Genomic DNA, 16,268 nt, shown 5'->3' with positions numbered 1-16,268 from the left:
GATATAAAATTAAAAATACTGAATTATTATTAATATTGAAATTAACAATTAATTAAAAAATTTTTTCTGAATTTTTACAACTTTATTATAGAACTATTGTTGCATGGGAATAAAATATTTCTTAATTCTTATTTAGCAAGTATATTAGACAAAGACAGAAAAACTATACTTCAAATCTTCCCAACCAAATACTATGGATGAATGATTTAAAATTACAAACTATCGTTCCAAATGTGGATTGACATAAGTTTTATTTTTTCCATATTGGTTTTTTCGATTACTGCCAAGATATGTCCTTGAATAGATTTAAAAAGATTACATATTATATTAATACATTATAAGTTACTAAATGAAATGATTTCAACTTATAAGAGGTCATATATACACATGTAACACATTATTAGTGTAATGGACTTGGATGTAAATAGTTAAAAATGAAATATGAATGAGAAACGAATAATAACGAGACAGTTCATTGGGGTCATAGAGCTGTAACATCTATGAGAATCAAACTAAAGAGGATTAGCACTAAAAATATGATAAATAATATAATCAGTCTTCCATATTGTACACATTTTTAACCCGTTTATAAGCACATAAGGGATACCTAGGAGTACAGAATGCAACTATACTATTTCAAAATGACAATATGCTAATAAGCAGTTTATTTTATTTCTTTTTTTTTTTAATAAAATTTACTCAAGTTACTAACAACTAATTATTGATAATACTGTATAGTATAAACTATACTTTGTGATAATAAAAATATATTATATACATTATACATACTAGTATACTACATACACAAACACAATGACTGTTGACAAAATATCTACTTGATATAATAATTTATATAAATAAGTAATTACAAACAACTTGTACAGGTTAGATACACGCTTAAGTTTTTTATATTTCAATATATTGTTTGAAAAAAATATATTAAAACATTTATAACATAATAACTAATATATAACATTCCTGTTATAATACAGTTCAATAACGAGTTGAAAATGAAAAAAACAACTATTTAAAATATATGTCATTTTTAAGAAAAATATCAGAAAAATACTTTTTTAGCTAATTTGATTATTGTATCCAGTTAAAATGTGATAAGTATTATGCATAATTTAAATGAATTATTTTATCTTTTTAAATATATATTTTCTTATCTCCTTTATGAATATTAAAATTGTTATAATTGTACATTATCTGATTCCATTTTTTATGATACGATTTTAATTTATAAATACTTTTCTATTCAACTCGAAATACTTTAGAGCTGGTTAAATCAATAACATTTAGCAAACCCCTTTTCTATGATTGAATCCCGATGACTGTATTCACTAATTAGTGATGTTTGTTTTTAAAATATTGAAGTGGTTAGTAGGTACGTTATTAATCTAAATATTTCTATTTTTTTTCATTGTTTTTTTAATTATGAACATGGAAGTATTGTTTGTCAATCATCGGAACTAGACAGTATATACTATATTGAATTGTGCAACTGTTGACGTGAGAAAACATTTTTCTATGTCTGCTACTCTTTCTAAACTGGTTATAACGTTAAGACTGTATGGTCTACATAAGATATTATAGTAGAATAAATAACTTCTATAATTTAGATTGAAATTTACACATTAAAAAAATTCGTATTTTTTATTCATAATTTAGTTCACACCTTTAAGGAGTATTCAATGAGAATCTAAATCATAATGCTTAAAACCTGATCAAAATAAAAACAATGACTAACAAATATATTTAATTTAACCGTCTTAAGATTGTGATTTAAATATTTAATCAATAAATATGGATTTATGTAATTATAACAACCTTTAATTATTGACATAGTATAACTATATTGTTATATATAAATATTTTATTTAAATTGTCAGATTGTTAGTCTGAATATAGCTCTTGCAAATTAATTTCACCGATAGATCTTAATTTTTGTTTGTATCTATTAAAACAATTTGACCTCGACTTAATACTTTTTACTGAAGGTTCTTGTAACCCACACAAATGTAATATTATATACCTAGTTAAATTATAACAATAATTAGTGTCAAATTGCATTGTGTTTACATTTAACATTTATACCACGTAATAACTAATACATTTTTTATAAAAATAACCACAGGAATTCTAATCTATTTCATAAAAAAAAAAACCACTAACAGTTGAACACACATCATAATAAAGATGTAATAAACGTTTATTAAACTTATTATATTATTTAACACTTAATTATAATTATTATCCACCTGGCGGCATACAATACATCCTATAGTCTATACAGCTATACGTATTATGCAAAATATTTATTTTTGAATGAGCATAAAATATGCTATAAGTAGTAACTTTTTAATGCAAAATTATTTTTAAAACATGAATTCAATTTTGAACACTATCTGATACTTAATAAGAAAACTGTATTTAACCACATGTTTATATATTTCTTACATTTCTATAAACGCGTAAAGGTAGTGTTGAATTTAAAATCACAATTATTTAATCTCATATTTATACGAGAATTATTCAATGACAAAATAACCGATTAGACAATCAATAACAGATGTCAAATACACATGATATTAAAGCAGTTATAATTTTGCCTCGCTGATTACTAAAGTGTAGAGAATAAATTAAATTATTATGGAATTATATAAGTATCCGTATTATACGTTATTAATTATTAATTATTTATGTATAATTTGATATTTATAAGCTTATTAGCCATGAACTTAGTTATAATCGGTGTAATACTATAACTAAATACGTATAATGTTAAATTATAATAAATTACAAAAGACATAATATACTGATCAATTTTCATATTCAAATTTCAAATTAAAGAGAGAAATTAATAGTTCACCTACTTCAAAACAAACATTTCAGATGGAGTTTATTCATTTTTTTGAGGTGATGTAAATAATGGGGTGGTAATGATTATTGTTTATAGGTAGTACTGTATTTTAAGAAACATCTTTTTTTTTAACATCCCACCATAAAATTAATCTTTATTAAATAAACTACAAATTACAGTGGAATGTAAATTTTACTCCTAATTGTCGACATTGGTAATTTGTATAACATTAAACTTTTGTAAATGTTACTTACTATCAAGCATTATTAAAAAATAGTATATCATAAAAAAATTATGTAACTGTAAAATATATTTTATTTGCTCTTAACGACTATAATATATTATTAAAAATAATATTTTCAATCATTTTTGCATAAAATAATTACGTACAAATTTCATTACTATAGATATGATGGTAAAAAATAAATAGTTAATTTAAAATTTGAATATTTTGAAATAAATAATAATTATTACTATTATACTACAAAATTGAAAAGAATCGTTTGTAACCAAAATAATACTTGAATAAAATTAAAATATTATAATCCTTTAGAATAACGAATGAAGTCCTTTTTGGTATTGGAAAACTAGCTAGTCCTATTGATTTATTGCCAATGGTAGTTCATTCAACATTCGTTTATTAACAAATTATCTTTTCATCATCATCCGAATCTAAAGAATTCCGGAGGACAATGAACAGAAGCCGGTTCTCTTTACGTTTTCACAAAATTCAACTATCTAGATTGTATATAGTATATACCTATGTATATTTTACATGTGTTTGTGATGGGAAAAATTATTATTGTATTCATTTTGGTGACCTTGATACTCAAATTTTATTTATTTTTTATTTTTTTAATTTGGACTGGAAATTTATGTACAAATACCAAATGATTTAAATTACATTAATATAAAACACAAACATTAAAATATGTACTATATTAAATTTAGTTCTTTGTAGTAGAAAAAATGTAATTGATGTTTACATAATTATTTTTCTGACATCATACTTCAAACAAATAGTAGATCACTCGTTAATTCTATTTCTTATCGAAATACACATTTTAAAGAAGATAAAAACAATTATATAATTTATATCCAAATAATTAATAGTATTTTTTGAAGTGCATAGCATTGTAGCATGGCATATAAAATTATTTATGATGTAAACAAGTATATTTAGAAACAATATAGATTTTATCATCCAAAAATAATTGAAATAACATTAACAAAATAATTCAAATTTGAAATAAAATACAACTAGATTAAAAATAAAAACTATTTCAGTAAAGGATAACCAGGAATGGCGCCTGTCTGTAGACATACTTATAATTCAGGAAAGTCGACACTATAATAAATTTAAGTTGAAAAATATCCAAATGCCAGAAATGGATAGTTTACATTTCACAAGTTGGAGTTAAGTTGTGAGCTTAAAATTGAAAGAAACAATAAACCATTACGAATAGCGATTTTAGTTTTTAAGTGACATTGGCATATATTTATAAAAACCAAAAACTTTACTTCATCCAATTCATTAAATTCGAAATGTATAATATTATTATATCTGATTGGTTTTTAAACATTCGAAGAGATAAAAAATGTTTCATGGAATAGAACATTTTTGTATAGGTAGGTTATTTAAATAATGAAATTATACATCAATTTCTCAACAGAAAATAATTAAAGAAATATTTTCGTACCCTAGATGGATAAATGTATAAAATATACAAAACTATACTACTTATTGAAAAAAAATAACTCCTACGAAAAAAAAATATATAAAGCCACCATTACAGAGCGATTAAGTTAACATAACTATTGAAGTAGGAAGTACCAATAATTTTTCCAAGATATTTAAACTAATAGGGGATACGAACCTACTATGCATGAATAATCTATTCAAACAGTGATTACTTCCTATATGTTTTTAAAAAATAAAATAATTCAAAAAGTTAGATTACGCAAGTTTTGATTAAGTCGATAATAAATTATATTCTATAATACATTATTTTAAAAATAAGATACGGAAGCGTAATAGATCGAAAATAGACTAAAACTTGAGTCTTTTTATATGAGAACAATAATTAATAATTGCATTATATATAAAATATGTTACATAATATGTCGACAATTTTATTTGTTCTTCACAAAATAAAATCTCGTACATTATAACTATTGTACATTGATAAATATATATATATATATATATATATTATATACATACGATTCATTCTTGATATACTAATTGCGATAATTTAAAAAAAAAAATGATTTATAAAATTAATTATTTTGAATTCATATTTTAAATGACATTTTACATTCGTATAATTAATAAATATTTATTTAATAATATTGTATAATAATAAATTAAAATAAAATAATTCATCAATAATATGATTTATGTAATATTAAATAACTCAACAAATCATACAATTTTCTAAACCTACAAACTTAATATAATACCTATAATTTAAATTAATAAAAATAAAATAAACTGTAAATAGGTATATTTTTCTAATACAAATTTATTCTAACAAATAATTATAATTTATTTTTAAGTTTAAATTGTATTACCTATGTTCTAAGTACAATAAAACATTTTCAAAAGATTACAACGAAATTACTTAAGAAATACAATATTCGCATCTAGAACACGATGCTTTTTGTAATGAAATGTAATTGTTTATAAATTTCTTTTTAAAAAAAACAATTAAATATATAATTTACATTTTAATCAAAAAATTTAGATATTCTTTATTATTATTATTTTTTTTTAATATTTATACCGATATTAATATTTTTTTGTTTTGTTATAAATAATTAAATGTGATCACGTATCGTTTATGTTAAAACGATTAATTCTAGTTAAATTGATGTCATATTGAATATTGATGTATTTAATATTTTAAAACATTATTGTTAAAATCGATTGATAATACCTAATTGAGCTTAATTAAATTCTTTTCACAAAGAGATCGGAGATCGTAATTCGTAATAATAATATACACAATTTGTGATGATTACTTTAATTAATATTTTATTGTTACTAATGTCTAATTTAGCTAAACTGAAATTTAAGTACCTAACATTTTAAATGTATTCAGTTTTAAATCAAATATCTTGGATTTTTAAAAATAATTTACTTTTAAGTCTCATTTAAATCTATACTAAATACACCATAGTAAATAACGTATTAAAAATAAACGTAATATCTCGTGAACTGTATTTATTGACATACTTTGAAAATAATATTATGAAATATTCAGTCCTAAAACTATAAGTATTAAATGTGTTAGTCAAGTTACAGAATAAAATAAAATGTTCTTTATGTCTTTAGAGAAAAACTAATTTTTAATAGGTACCTACATTTCAAATATTTTCAAATTGTATACATAATTACATTTATTTATTTTTTATTGTAGTATGACCACGCTCTAAAATATTTAATTGATTATAAGTATTCTATAGTATGAATTATAAATGTATCATTAAATTTATACGTTGTTTCATATTATTCTAATAATTTTAAATCGCTAATACGTCTCTCTCCCTAAGAATCTTCTTAGATTTTAAGAACCTATTTTTTTTCTATCTGCGTACAACATTGGTGAACTCGACAATGGAAATATATTATAATAAACAACTGTTGTATAATATATAAGTTAAAACAATATGTAATCGTTTTAGACATTAAAACATGTAATTGCGGTGTTTAAAAGCACATTCACACACACGATTCGCTTGAAACTTGTCAAATTGAAAGATATCGATCGATACCTGAGGCGTCGGTACCAAAACAGGAATATTCGTTTCCATCGTGTATAGATATAATACAACTACATAAAACACGTATAGGCCGTGTTATTATTATTATAGGCCCATTAACCATGATTATACATCCGATTAATAAATAATAATCTCTAAACGTAGTGTGAGTGATAATATTATACCTATCAGAACATATTTGCACCTCAGCGCGGCGGCGTTTCGATATTATGCGACGTATAATATTATAATATAGCGTAATAACGACCGATCGTTTCGTTCGATACATTGCATCCGAGACGTCTATAATACTTACAAGACGTATTTCGGTTAATGGCAACGTGTGGGCATTGGAGATTTAGAATTTCCGACGAGGACCCGCTAGCGCGTTCCTGTTAAATCGCACACATTACCTCGTTGGTAGAATAAATAAAAAATTGAGAAAAGAATAGAAAAAACGTTACTATTACTCATCATCTAAACCGACCCGACGATATTATAATTTAAGACGTACGATCGGCGTATTATAAAAACTCTAATATTATATACAATATGCTTACACTTTTTAGACATAGACAGGTATTCTATTAATTGAATGATTAAATAGCTAGTGCACATAGATACTAACTAATCCTGCACGACGATACCCAAGACAAATTAAACAATCATAGTGGATTTATATTTTATACGGTTTTAAGCTCAATTAAATGTTAACTACACATATCAAATAAATATTCGTATTTCGTGAGCCAACAAATCCCTATACGAGTTAAAACGCTAAATTTTCATATTTTACAACGATATGCACGTCTTCGGGAATATAATAATAACAACCGATGGGTACCAAATTTGAAAACCACGAGTACGATAGACTTTGGATGGCTTACACACGCACACACGGCGGGCTTTTATTTTAGTCAAGGATAGCTACGTTATTTTAATATAATCAAATCGGACTCACCATAATCGTTCGTATCCTCGGCCGTGCCGTTCACCGTGCCGTCCGGGAACACCTGCAGGTATCTGTTTTTGATGAACATTTTGATTTTCCTGGCGGTGCCCGTTATGTGCGACAGGTTGGTCGACGACCTGCCGTTCCTGACTGCAGCCGAGCCCGGGACCGCGGCCACCACTGCCGCGTCGTCCACCCGTTCCGCGGCCACCGCGACGCCGTAATACGCGGTCCGGTCACCGAGTGACGTGCCCGACACCGCGCCACCGCACAACACGGCGTATAACGCCAATACGCTGACCGTCACCACAACACTCCGCCGGTGGCCGCCACCGCTGTTGCTGCTGTTGCAGTGCGACCGTTTCACCATGACTTTAGGCCATTGCTGGGTGGTACCGGGCAGGGTACCGCCGGGTCAGGGTCCGTCTCGCCGGACGCCAGTGCCCGCTTCGCACGACGTCCGCATACCGCCGGTGGGTACGCGGTAGGCGGACGGGCGATTGGCGGGTGACTCTTAGTCGACGAGGATATTATTATTATGTCTTCGTTAGACGGTGACGGCCGATCAAAGGCCGAAATATTGCTTGTCGGGGTGACCCGCGACCTGCCAAGCGAGGCGATATCGCCGTGGCTTACGTAATCCAAAAGCTCTAAAAACGACTTTTTTTTTTTAACCTAACGGAAAAAAATTTGAACCGACGGAACGACTATACGTACGAGTATAGTATGTATATAATGTACGCTGGCGGATCACGTGCTCGAATTTTGCGACGCGTTAGAGGTCGAACGCGCGAAAAAGTAGTCAAGTAATAATAAAAATTAAAAAAAAAAAAAAATCGAACGGATAAATTTGAGCGGAAAAAAAGGTCACTGCTGAGTCCCGTTTTTCGTATATTAATATTATTTTTATTACTCGAGAAACGGCCGGTCGATCGGTCACGTCGTATTCGTGCGCCGCGTCCGTCTCGCTCGCGTCGTCTTGTCGATCGGATCACTATTTATTTAATTTTTTCCTCTTTCCGTCCTCTGCTCTTTCCCCTCTAATAAACTGCGCGACGTGCGGTTGGTGACTGGCCGAGAGAGTGGCAAACGCGAGGAATCACGGAATCACGGGGACCGCCAGACGGTATTCAATTTGTCGGTCAGACCATGTGACCCGGCGCGCGCGTGCGGCCCACAGATGGAGCCACTATAGTCGGTCTGTTGGTTCGCGCGCGTCGCGCCGGCCGGTTATCGTAGTGCTCGATTAGTATAATTTGTTCTTGTTGCGGTTAATACGATTATCGTTAGGTATATATTTATGTGAAAATCTGAATGAACATTATGACGTGAAATACGAATTTCGAAACACTAATAACTTCCAGAAAAAAACTTTTAAAATGTAGTAATAAAATGAACTTTTATACTAGAATTACAAGTCAGTATTTTATTTATATTTATTTTAATTTTATTTAAAAATAATACTCAACATAAAAAGATATATTTTTTTTTTAATAATTAGTACACTTAAATAGTTAAATCAATCGAAACTCTAAAAAAGGAATACAAAATGTTGTCCATTTGTTTTACGTACTATTACCTACTTATTATATGAATCACATTAATTGCTACCTTATAAAAATTCATTTTGAGCAGTAAAAAAAAAGCTAGCGACATCAAAATCCGTTGGTAATCTAATCGTAAGTCATAACATACGTACTTGTAGTGGACTACAATGTTTTATTTTATTTGTTATTCCGACGGCACGGCCAGCGCACGAGCGCGTTTAACCAACATTTATTATGCTGTAATAGTAATAGGTAACGTATTATTATTAAATAGTATTTACTATTTTATAGTAGTAACACTGTCCGTTTCGTTTGGACCTCATAAATGGCATTTTTTGTTGTTGTTGTCGCTGTTTTAGCAATCGTTGGACCGAGAGTAACACGAAAGCACGGTTATGACAACGTAGTAAAAAGTGATGTGTGGTTTCGTTTGGTATTAAGTAGCAGATAGGTAAATTTAGCGAACCATTATTTTATACTAATACCTGCGCAGTTCCGCGTACCTACATGGTCTTTAATGTCTGATTTCTTATTTTCACTCTCAACTATCCGTGATTATTTTTGGATACGATACGACATAAAAATCGAACATGTTCGTTTTTTTCATACCTAATTACTTTTGAATAATTTAATACATTTTAAGCTACTTTAGTCACCTATTTTTAACAAAATAATATCCACTTCCCAATGTAGAACTATTAAGAAATCAATTTAGTTTATCAACAACCATATGTTTGTTACTCTACAAACAATATCACTCAATACTTACAATTTACATATTGTATTAAAAAACGTTTACCACGAATCGTGTGTTGTAATCAATGTATATTTTACAATACATTACAATACATAGTTGTGTGTATAAGTATTTTTTTTTGTACAATAAATTTACAATAATCAACCATATTAATCTATAGGAATTAATAGATATCGATTTATATTTTAAAATCATAAATTACATTGATAGGTAAAATAGGTAAGTATAATAGGTGTAAATTGTTTATTCAAAATATTTTGTGATAAAATTAGTAAAAGTTAAGGCATTACTGGATTAATATCGTATTTCATAAATAATATTTAGAGCAGAATATTTAGAGCAGAATATAAAGAATCAAATATCTATTGAAACGATAAAAAAAAAAACTAATAATTTAAGAGATAGAAATAAGTATACAAACTGAAGTACATTGTACGACTATTATGATTTACCACTTATTTTGGTCAAAATAAATATTCATACAACTAAATTTAACAATTATACACAAATTATTTAAAAACTAAAAAAGTTTTTAAAAGTTTTTAAAAAGACATCACAACCGGAAAAAAACCTCAGTCTTACAAACATGTACAATTACAATATTATATTGTTAGCTTTAATATTTTAGTTCCTAACTACATCGAAATTATTATACTACTTATCATTCTTATAGAGGTAAGAACTTTATCTGTGTGTTCTCGTAGGTATTTTACGATATTTTTAAGCAATTCATGAATATATAACATACTAAAATTTTAAAATGCTCATAAATCACAAAAAAAAAATATTGTAAATGTAAAAACCAATGAAAACACAGATAATGAACTAACTTTAAAGTTTAATTTCAGGTAAATACTCAATTGAATAACACGACATTGGAACTGTTGGAACATAAATAATTGCTATTTTACCCTTTTTTACCTTTTTGAATCATTACATATAGGGTGATACAGCATGAACATTACCTTCCAGTATAATATATTATATATTATATAGTTCGTTTATAAGATTGAGATAACATAATATGACCACTGAAAGTTCGATTAATTTCTCATGACTAAATAAATAGGACAGTTTTAATAGGTAAAAGATGCATGTAAAAACTGTAAGTTACGAAAATAAATATTTTGATGAGAAAAACATTTTGGTATTTGAACGATAAAACTGATATAAAACAAAATCAAGAAGAAGTGCTACATAGTTGTGTACTTGTGTGCTTCAATAATATATTACAGATTAAAGGAAAGTAAATATACTAACACTTAAGTTATAAGCACTTGAAAAAATTTTTAAATTAGGTATCTTAATGAAATCCTTTAATTCTTATCGTGTATAGAATGTGGATGCATATGATAATACTATGTACATGTGGTAGGTATAATATTACTGGTATATACTCAATAATACAATATTCATTGAAAAAAAAAATGAATTGAATAGCAAAAAAAAGTATGATGACGAATTTCAAAACAATTCATTAAATTTAACAGATCATTAAAATTGTATATTTCAACTATAGGTTATTGATGTTTAAATATTTTACGCGTACTAAAACATTAAGTGTTTATTATAAAATCTAATGAACATTTTATGTATAGCCCACCGACCACCACAAACATTTTAATATTGATAAAAATACTAATAGTAAATAGACGTACGATAAAAATGTAAAATTATAAGCATTATATTATTTAAAATAAAATATAATATATAATGCTACTCTTTTAAATTTATTTTATTTACGAATACCTATATTATAATGTATTATAATGTACCGACTTACAGTTAAGAATGTGAGTACCTACAAAAATCGAATTATTAACACTACTCATAAGCATTAAACACATTATTAAATTACTATTAGTTATGTACTGATATTTAACAATCAAACTACCTACCCATCAATTAAATATGTTTTAATAATTAATTATTTTACGGATATTTTACCTAAATATATTTATTTTTTTAGCTAACCCCCATTTATAAATTAGAAATAAAATATAGTTCGTAATAATTTTAAGTAGTAATTTTTTAACATTATACTTTATCTTTAATTTGTAGGTATACAGAATATATACCTACACAGTATTTTCACTCTAATTTTGTACTAAATCGATATATTATCTTATTAATAAATTTTACTTCATATTTTATCAACGCTACTATTTTACAATAAAATTAAAAACTAATTTAGAATAATTATAAAACTATGATCCGCAACAAGAAAAAATCTACATAATGATACCTGAAACGAGTGTTACGAACACATACAATAATTTATATCTGTAATATAGTTTTTAATTTATTTACACATTTTATTACTAATAAAAAAAATGTAATTAAATAATTATTCGTATATAAGTAAATGACATGTAAATATTTGAAAAGAACACACTATTGTAAATTTAAAATTAATACTTATATAATGTATCTGTGCGTAGTTGATGCCTTAAATAAATGTCATGTTACATGACATTAATTTAACCAATAAAAAAACTAATATATTTTTTTGAAACACCTTGAAATTAGTTTATCGTTATTAATCAAGTTCGCAATGAAATCCAAAAAAGTGCATCTTATTATTAACACTAAACTATTAAAGTAAGTATAGATCCTGATATTGTATTTACTATTTATAAACTCATTTTCCTACAAGACCTTCACCAACACTTATAATTTGTAGTAAGAAAAAAACAATCAACATTAAATAAAGAAATGTGTAATTTTACAATTTATATGGTACCTATAACCTCGTTTATTTATAGGTGAGTTGGTAAAAGTGATCCAAAATAAAATATAATATATACTACCACAGACTTCAGAGGTAGGTCCCTATATGTATACTTAATATATTTGTGTTCCTAACGGTAAACCGTCAAAAATGTAATAATAACTATTATATACGTTATAGCAACACACTTCAATAACCGTTGACAGTACAAATACGATGCATATAACTCGGAGGAAATAATTGCTAGTGCCTAGTTATAATTAATTACGTATTATGATGACGACCTGTATTTATGCTGGTAATATGATGGTATGCGCGGGTCTGCGAAATCTCTGATGACGTCGTCGGGACACGGTCTGTGCCGGCAACGTTTGGCCACTGGTCTATACCAGCAAAACGTGACGTTGGAGAAAAAAATTCGCACACATGTCGCTAATCACGTACGCAAATTAAGTAATAGCCTGGGCAATTGTCTGCCTCCCCGACAATCGTGCAATTTGCAAACTGTTATCCTTGATAAATCACGTGCCTACACACGTGGAAACCACAATTTCCAATTCATTGGATTTCTAATAAATTGCTCTTTTAAAAATACTAAAAACATTAATTTATATAATATTGTATGTATTTTTATAGTCAAATGTGCGAATAATTTGTATGAAATGTGCAAACCGTAAAGAAATTTATTTGTACCTACGTACATATTATTTAAATTACAAACTTTAAAGCAATACTACTATTATTGACACATTCTTGGACTATACATAAACATACACAAGCCCCTCGAAAAGAAAATAGTATCTATTCATTTTTATTTTAATATATATTATATAATCGTTTTATAATCGTATTGAGAATTATAAAAATAATAAAAATTATCTAATTGCTTTACATTTACTGAATTTAATCAAGGGTGTTGATTGTTAAAAGCTTTAAATAAAAAAAAAACCATATATTTATTTGTATTTATGATAAGAAAACTATCTATTTCAAAATTATTACATTTTATTATAGTATATATTAACATATTAATTAAATCGGTTAATTTTTAATAAAAACACTATTTAGGTACAACTAATAACAGAAGTTAGTAGGTATGTAATTTACAAGAATAGATTATGCATTATATAGTTACTACTTACTAGTTACTATTAGACAGGTAGGTATGTAATATATTTTATTTATACCTATGTATCTCTAAGGTCATACTAAAATATATGATGACTAATGTTTTTATGTAAGTAACTAAATTAAATAGTCAAAAATTATAAGTTGAGATATATTTATATAGCTGCAGATACCTCCTACAGAAATTTATAATTGATAATAATACAATTAGTTATAAAATAAGTAACTATAAATATTTTTTAATACACTTTTATTAAATATTGTATCATATTACAATATTACATATTACCTAGTAAATATTAAATATTTATTAGTTGCTTCATTAAAAATCACTTGTATTAAATTAATTATAGATGAAAATTCTGCTAGTTTAATTTTTATTAAATGTTTTATGGGCTAATTTAACAATAATAAATTAATTAACGTAAAAATATGTAGGTACATGTTTTGATACATACATAAAATTAAGTATCAAAAAAATTTAAGTTATGATACAAAGATTTTAAAACAATTATTAAGTATTCATTAAAATATTTATGGTCATATTTTATTCTCAGTAATATCTTATACCTAAATGCCAATTGAATGCTAGTAGAAAAAACAGTAAAAATAGAGTAGAAAGTAATTTTTAAACGTCAAATTCTCTTGGCATGAATGATGATGTAACGTTGAACATTAACATAAAAAGAATGAGCAATCAGTAATATAATTTAATTGAACCAACTATAATTCTTTAGAAACATAATAGATCACTTAAATATGATTTAATGTATATAAAATTATGTATATTTATTTATTGTGTGAAAACCTGTAGAAAAATAAACAATCTTCAAAAATAAACTCATACATTATACTTATTTTAAACGTTAAATATTTGCTTGATTGAGACATTTAGTAGGCAATTTCTAAGTTTATTTTATAATTTATTTAAGTTTTAATTAAATAAATTATTTCACTAAAATAATAATTACATGATTACATAACAAATCTAGAGATATTCACTAACATATAGACAAAATTATAGACTATAAATTATAATAAAACTCAAGAATACTGAATAAGTGAACAGGTAACAAATTACAATTCGTGATCAATAATCATTTACTTTTTTTAAAAAAAAATTCTCTAAAGTCTGAATGAAACGACGAATAAGTTGGTTTTATAATAATGCGTGTTTTTGAAGCAATAACACTGCTTCAAGTTTTAATTTTGAGAGAAGAAAGATTCGAAATTTAAATCTAGTTGGTCAAAAGTAAAATAATTGGAGAAAAAAGATTTGGAAAAAAATGTTTTCAACCTCATTTTCGCCTAAGTATTTTATTTATTTTTTTTTTTTTATGTAACTCAAGCTGTACAAAAAAATACATTTTTTCCAAATATTCATATCAGCATTTATTGTAATTTAATTTTCAGCTAATTATAAATAATAAATAATTAAAGATATTTATTAACTGTTATTGTTTATTTTTGATTTATGTATGATAAACTTTAAACATAAGTTTGAACATTTAGTGCGAAATCCCAGACAAGTTGTACGTATAGGAATATAGGATATAACTATATAAAAATATTGGAAATACATAGGCACAACTTTTTATATGAGTTTTATATGACTTTTTAATGATCAAATTTTAATAGTTTAAGCTTCGAAATGTATAATTAGTACACGGTTTTTCAAAAGTAATTCTTACAGCAATCAAAAAATCTCAAAAATACAAATGCAAGCATTTATTTTTATAGACATTACAAGTCAAATTTTAATCGAAAATTGGATATTAAACAAAAAATAACAACTTTTGTTATCTTATCATAAAATATGTGTTTGGAGAAGTAAATAACTTTAAATATTTAAGTACTATAGTGATATAAATGATAATCATCAAGATATAAAAAATGCATCACAACAGAGAACAAATGTTTCTATACCCTCTAAAAATGAATGGGATCAAAGTTGTTATCGAAGAAATCAAAAGAACGATTACATAAAGTATAAACTTTCAGACCAGCCTGCGATAATGTATGCATGAGAAACGTGGCCTACAACTCATGGAATTATTAGATACCTTTAAAAATCCAACGTCCAACATATTATACTAGCATAGTACAATATAATATATTTATTATACAGAATGATTTAAAAATAAATAAAATCATTTTACTATATTGTTTTAGAAATATAAATAGATAAAACTAAAAAAGGTAAGATAAGAAACCAATTAGCTAGTCGCTAATGTATACCTCGTCGTTGTGAGTCACTATAATGTACGTGTTAAATTTAAATTTAATGATACATTATTGGTAACAAAAAATAAAGATTTTTTAGCCAAGATTGTTAAATATTAGATCATTTGGTTATAAAAAAAATCGTTAAATAAGGAATCGCTATTTTACGCGTAAAAATCGAATTTCGTCAAACTTTAATTTTCAGACGCTCATAAAAAATTATTGAGAATTTTTGAAAATCCGTGATTTTTTAAATTTCAGTGCCTATTAACAACTTATAAAAAACTTTGAATTAAAATAAC

At 26.1% G+C, this 16,268-nt stretch overlaps 2 protein-coding genes across 2 annotated transcripts in view; both read right to left on the bottom strand.

Annotated features, from left to right (window-relative positions):
* The window catches only part of LOC114119456 (uncharacterized), a 72,297-nt gene extending 63,431 nt beyond the window's left edge, over window positions 1-8,866 (bottom strand). Inside the window, exon 1 of the mRNA XM_050199356.1 lies at window positions 7,590-8,866. Coding sequence (XP_050055313.1) covers window positions 7,590-7,950 — 361 coding nt within the window. The 5' untranslated portion in view covers window positions 7,951-8,866. The remainder of the gene's footprint in view (window positions 1-7,589) is intronic.
* The window catches only part of LOC114119454 (NADH dehydrogenase [ubiquinone] 1 alpha subcomplex subunit 13), a 189,456-nt gene that overhangs the window by 156,171 nt on the left and 17,017 nt on the right, over window positions 1-16,268 (bottom strand). The window lies entirely within an intron of this gene.

This window comes from Aphis gossypii, chromosome 2 (assembly GCF_020184175.1).
Source record: "Aphis gossypii isolate Hap1 chromosome 2, ASM2018417v2, whole genome shotgun sequence".
In the NCBI taxonomy this organism is placed as follows: domain Eukaryota; kingdom Metazoa; phylum Arthropoda; class Insecta; order Hemiptera; family Aphididae; genus Aphis; species Aphis gossypii.
Note: the sequence above shows the minus strand (reverse complement) of the source record. Positions and strands in the feature narration are given on the sequence as shown.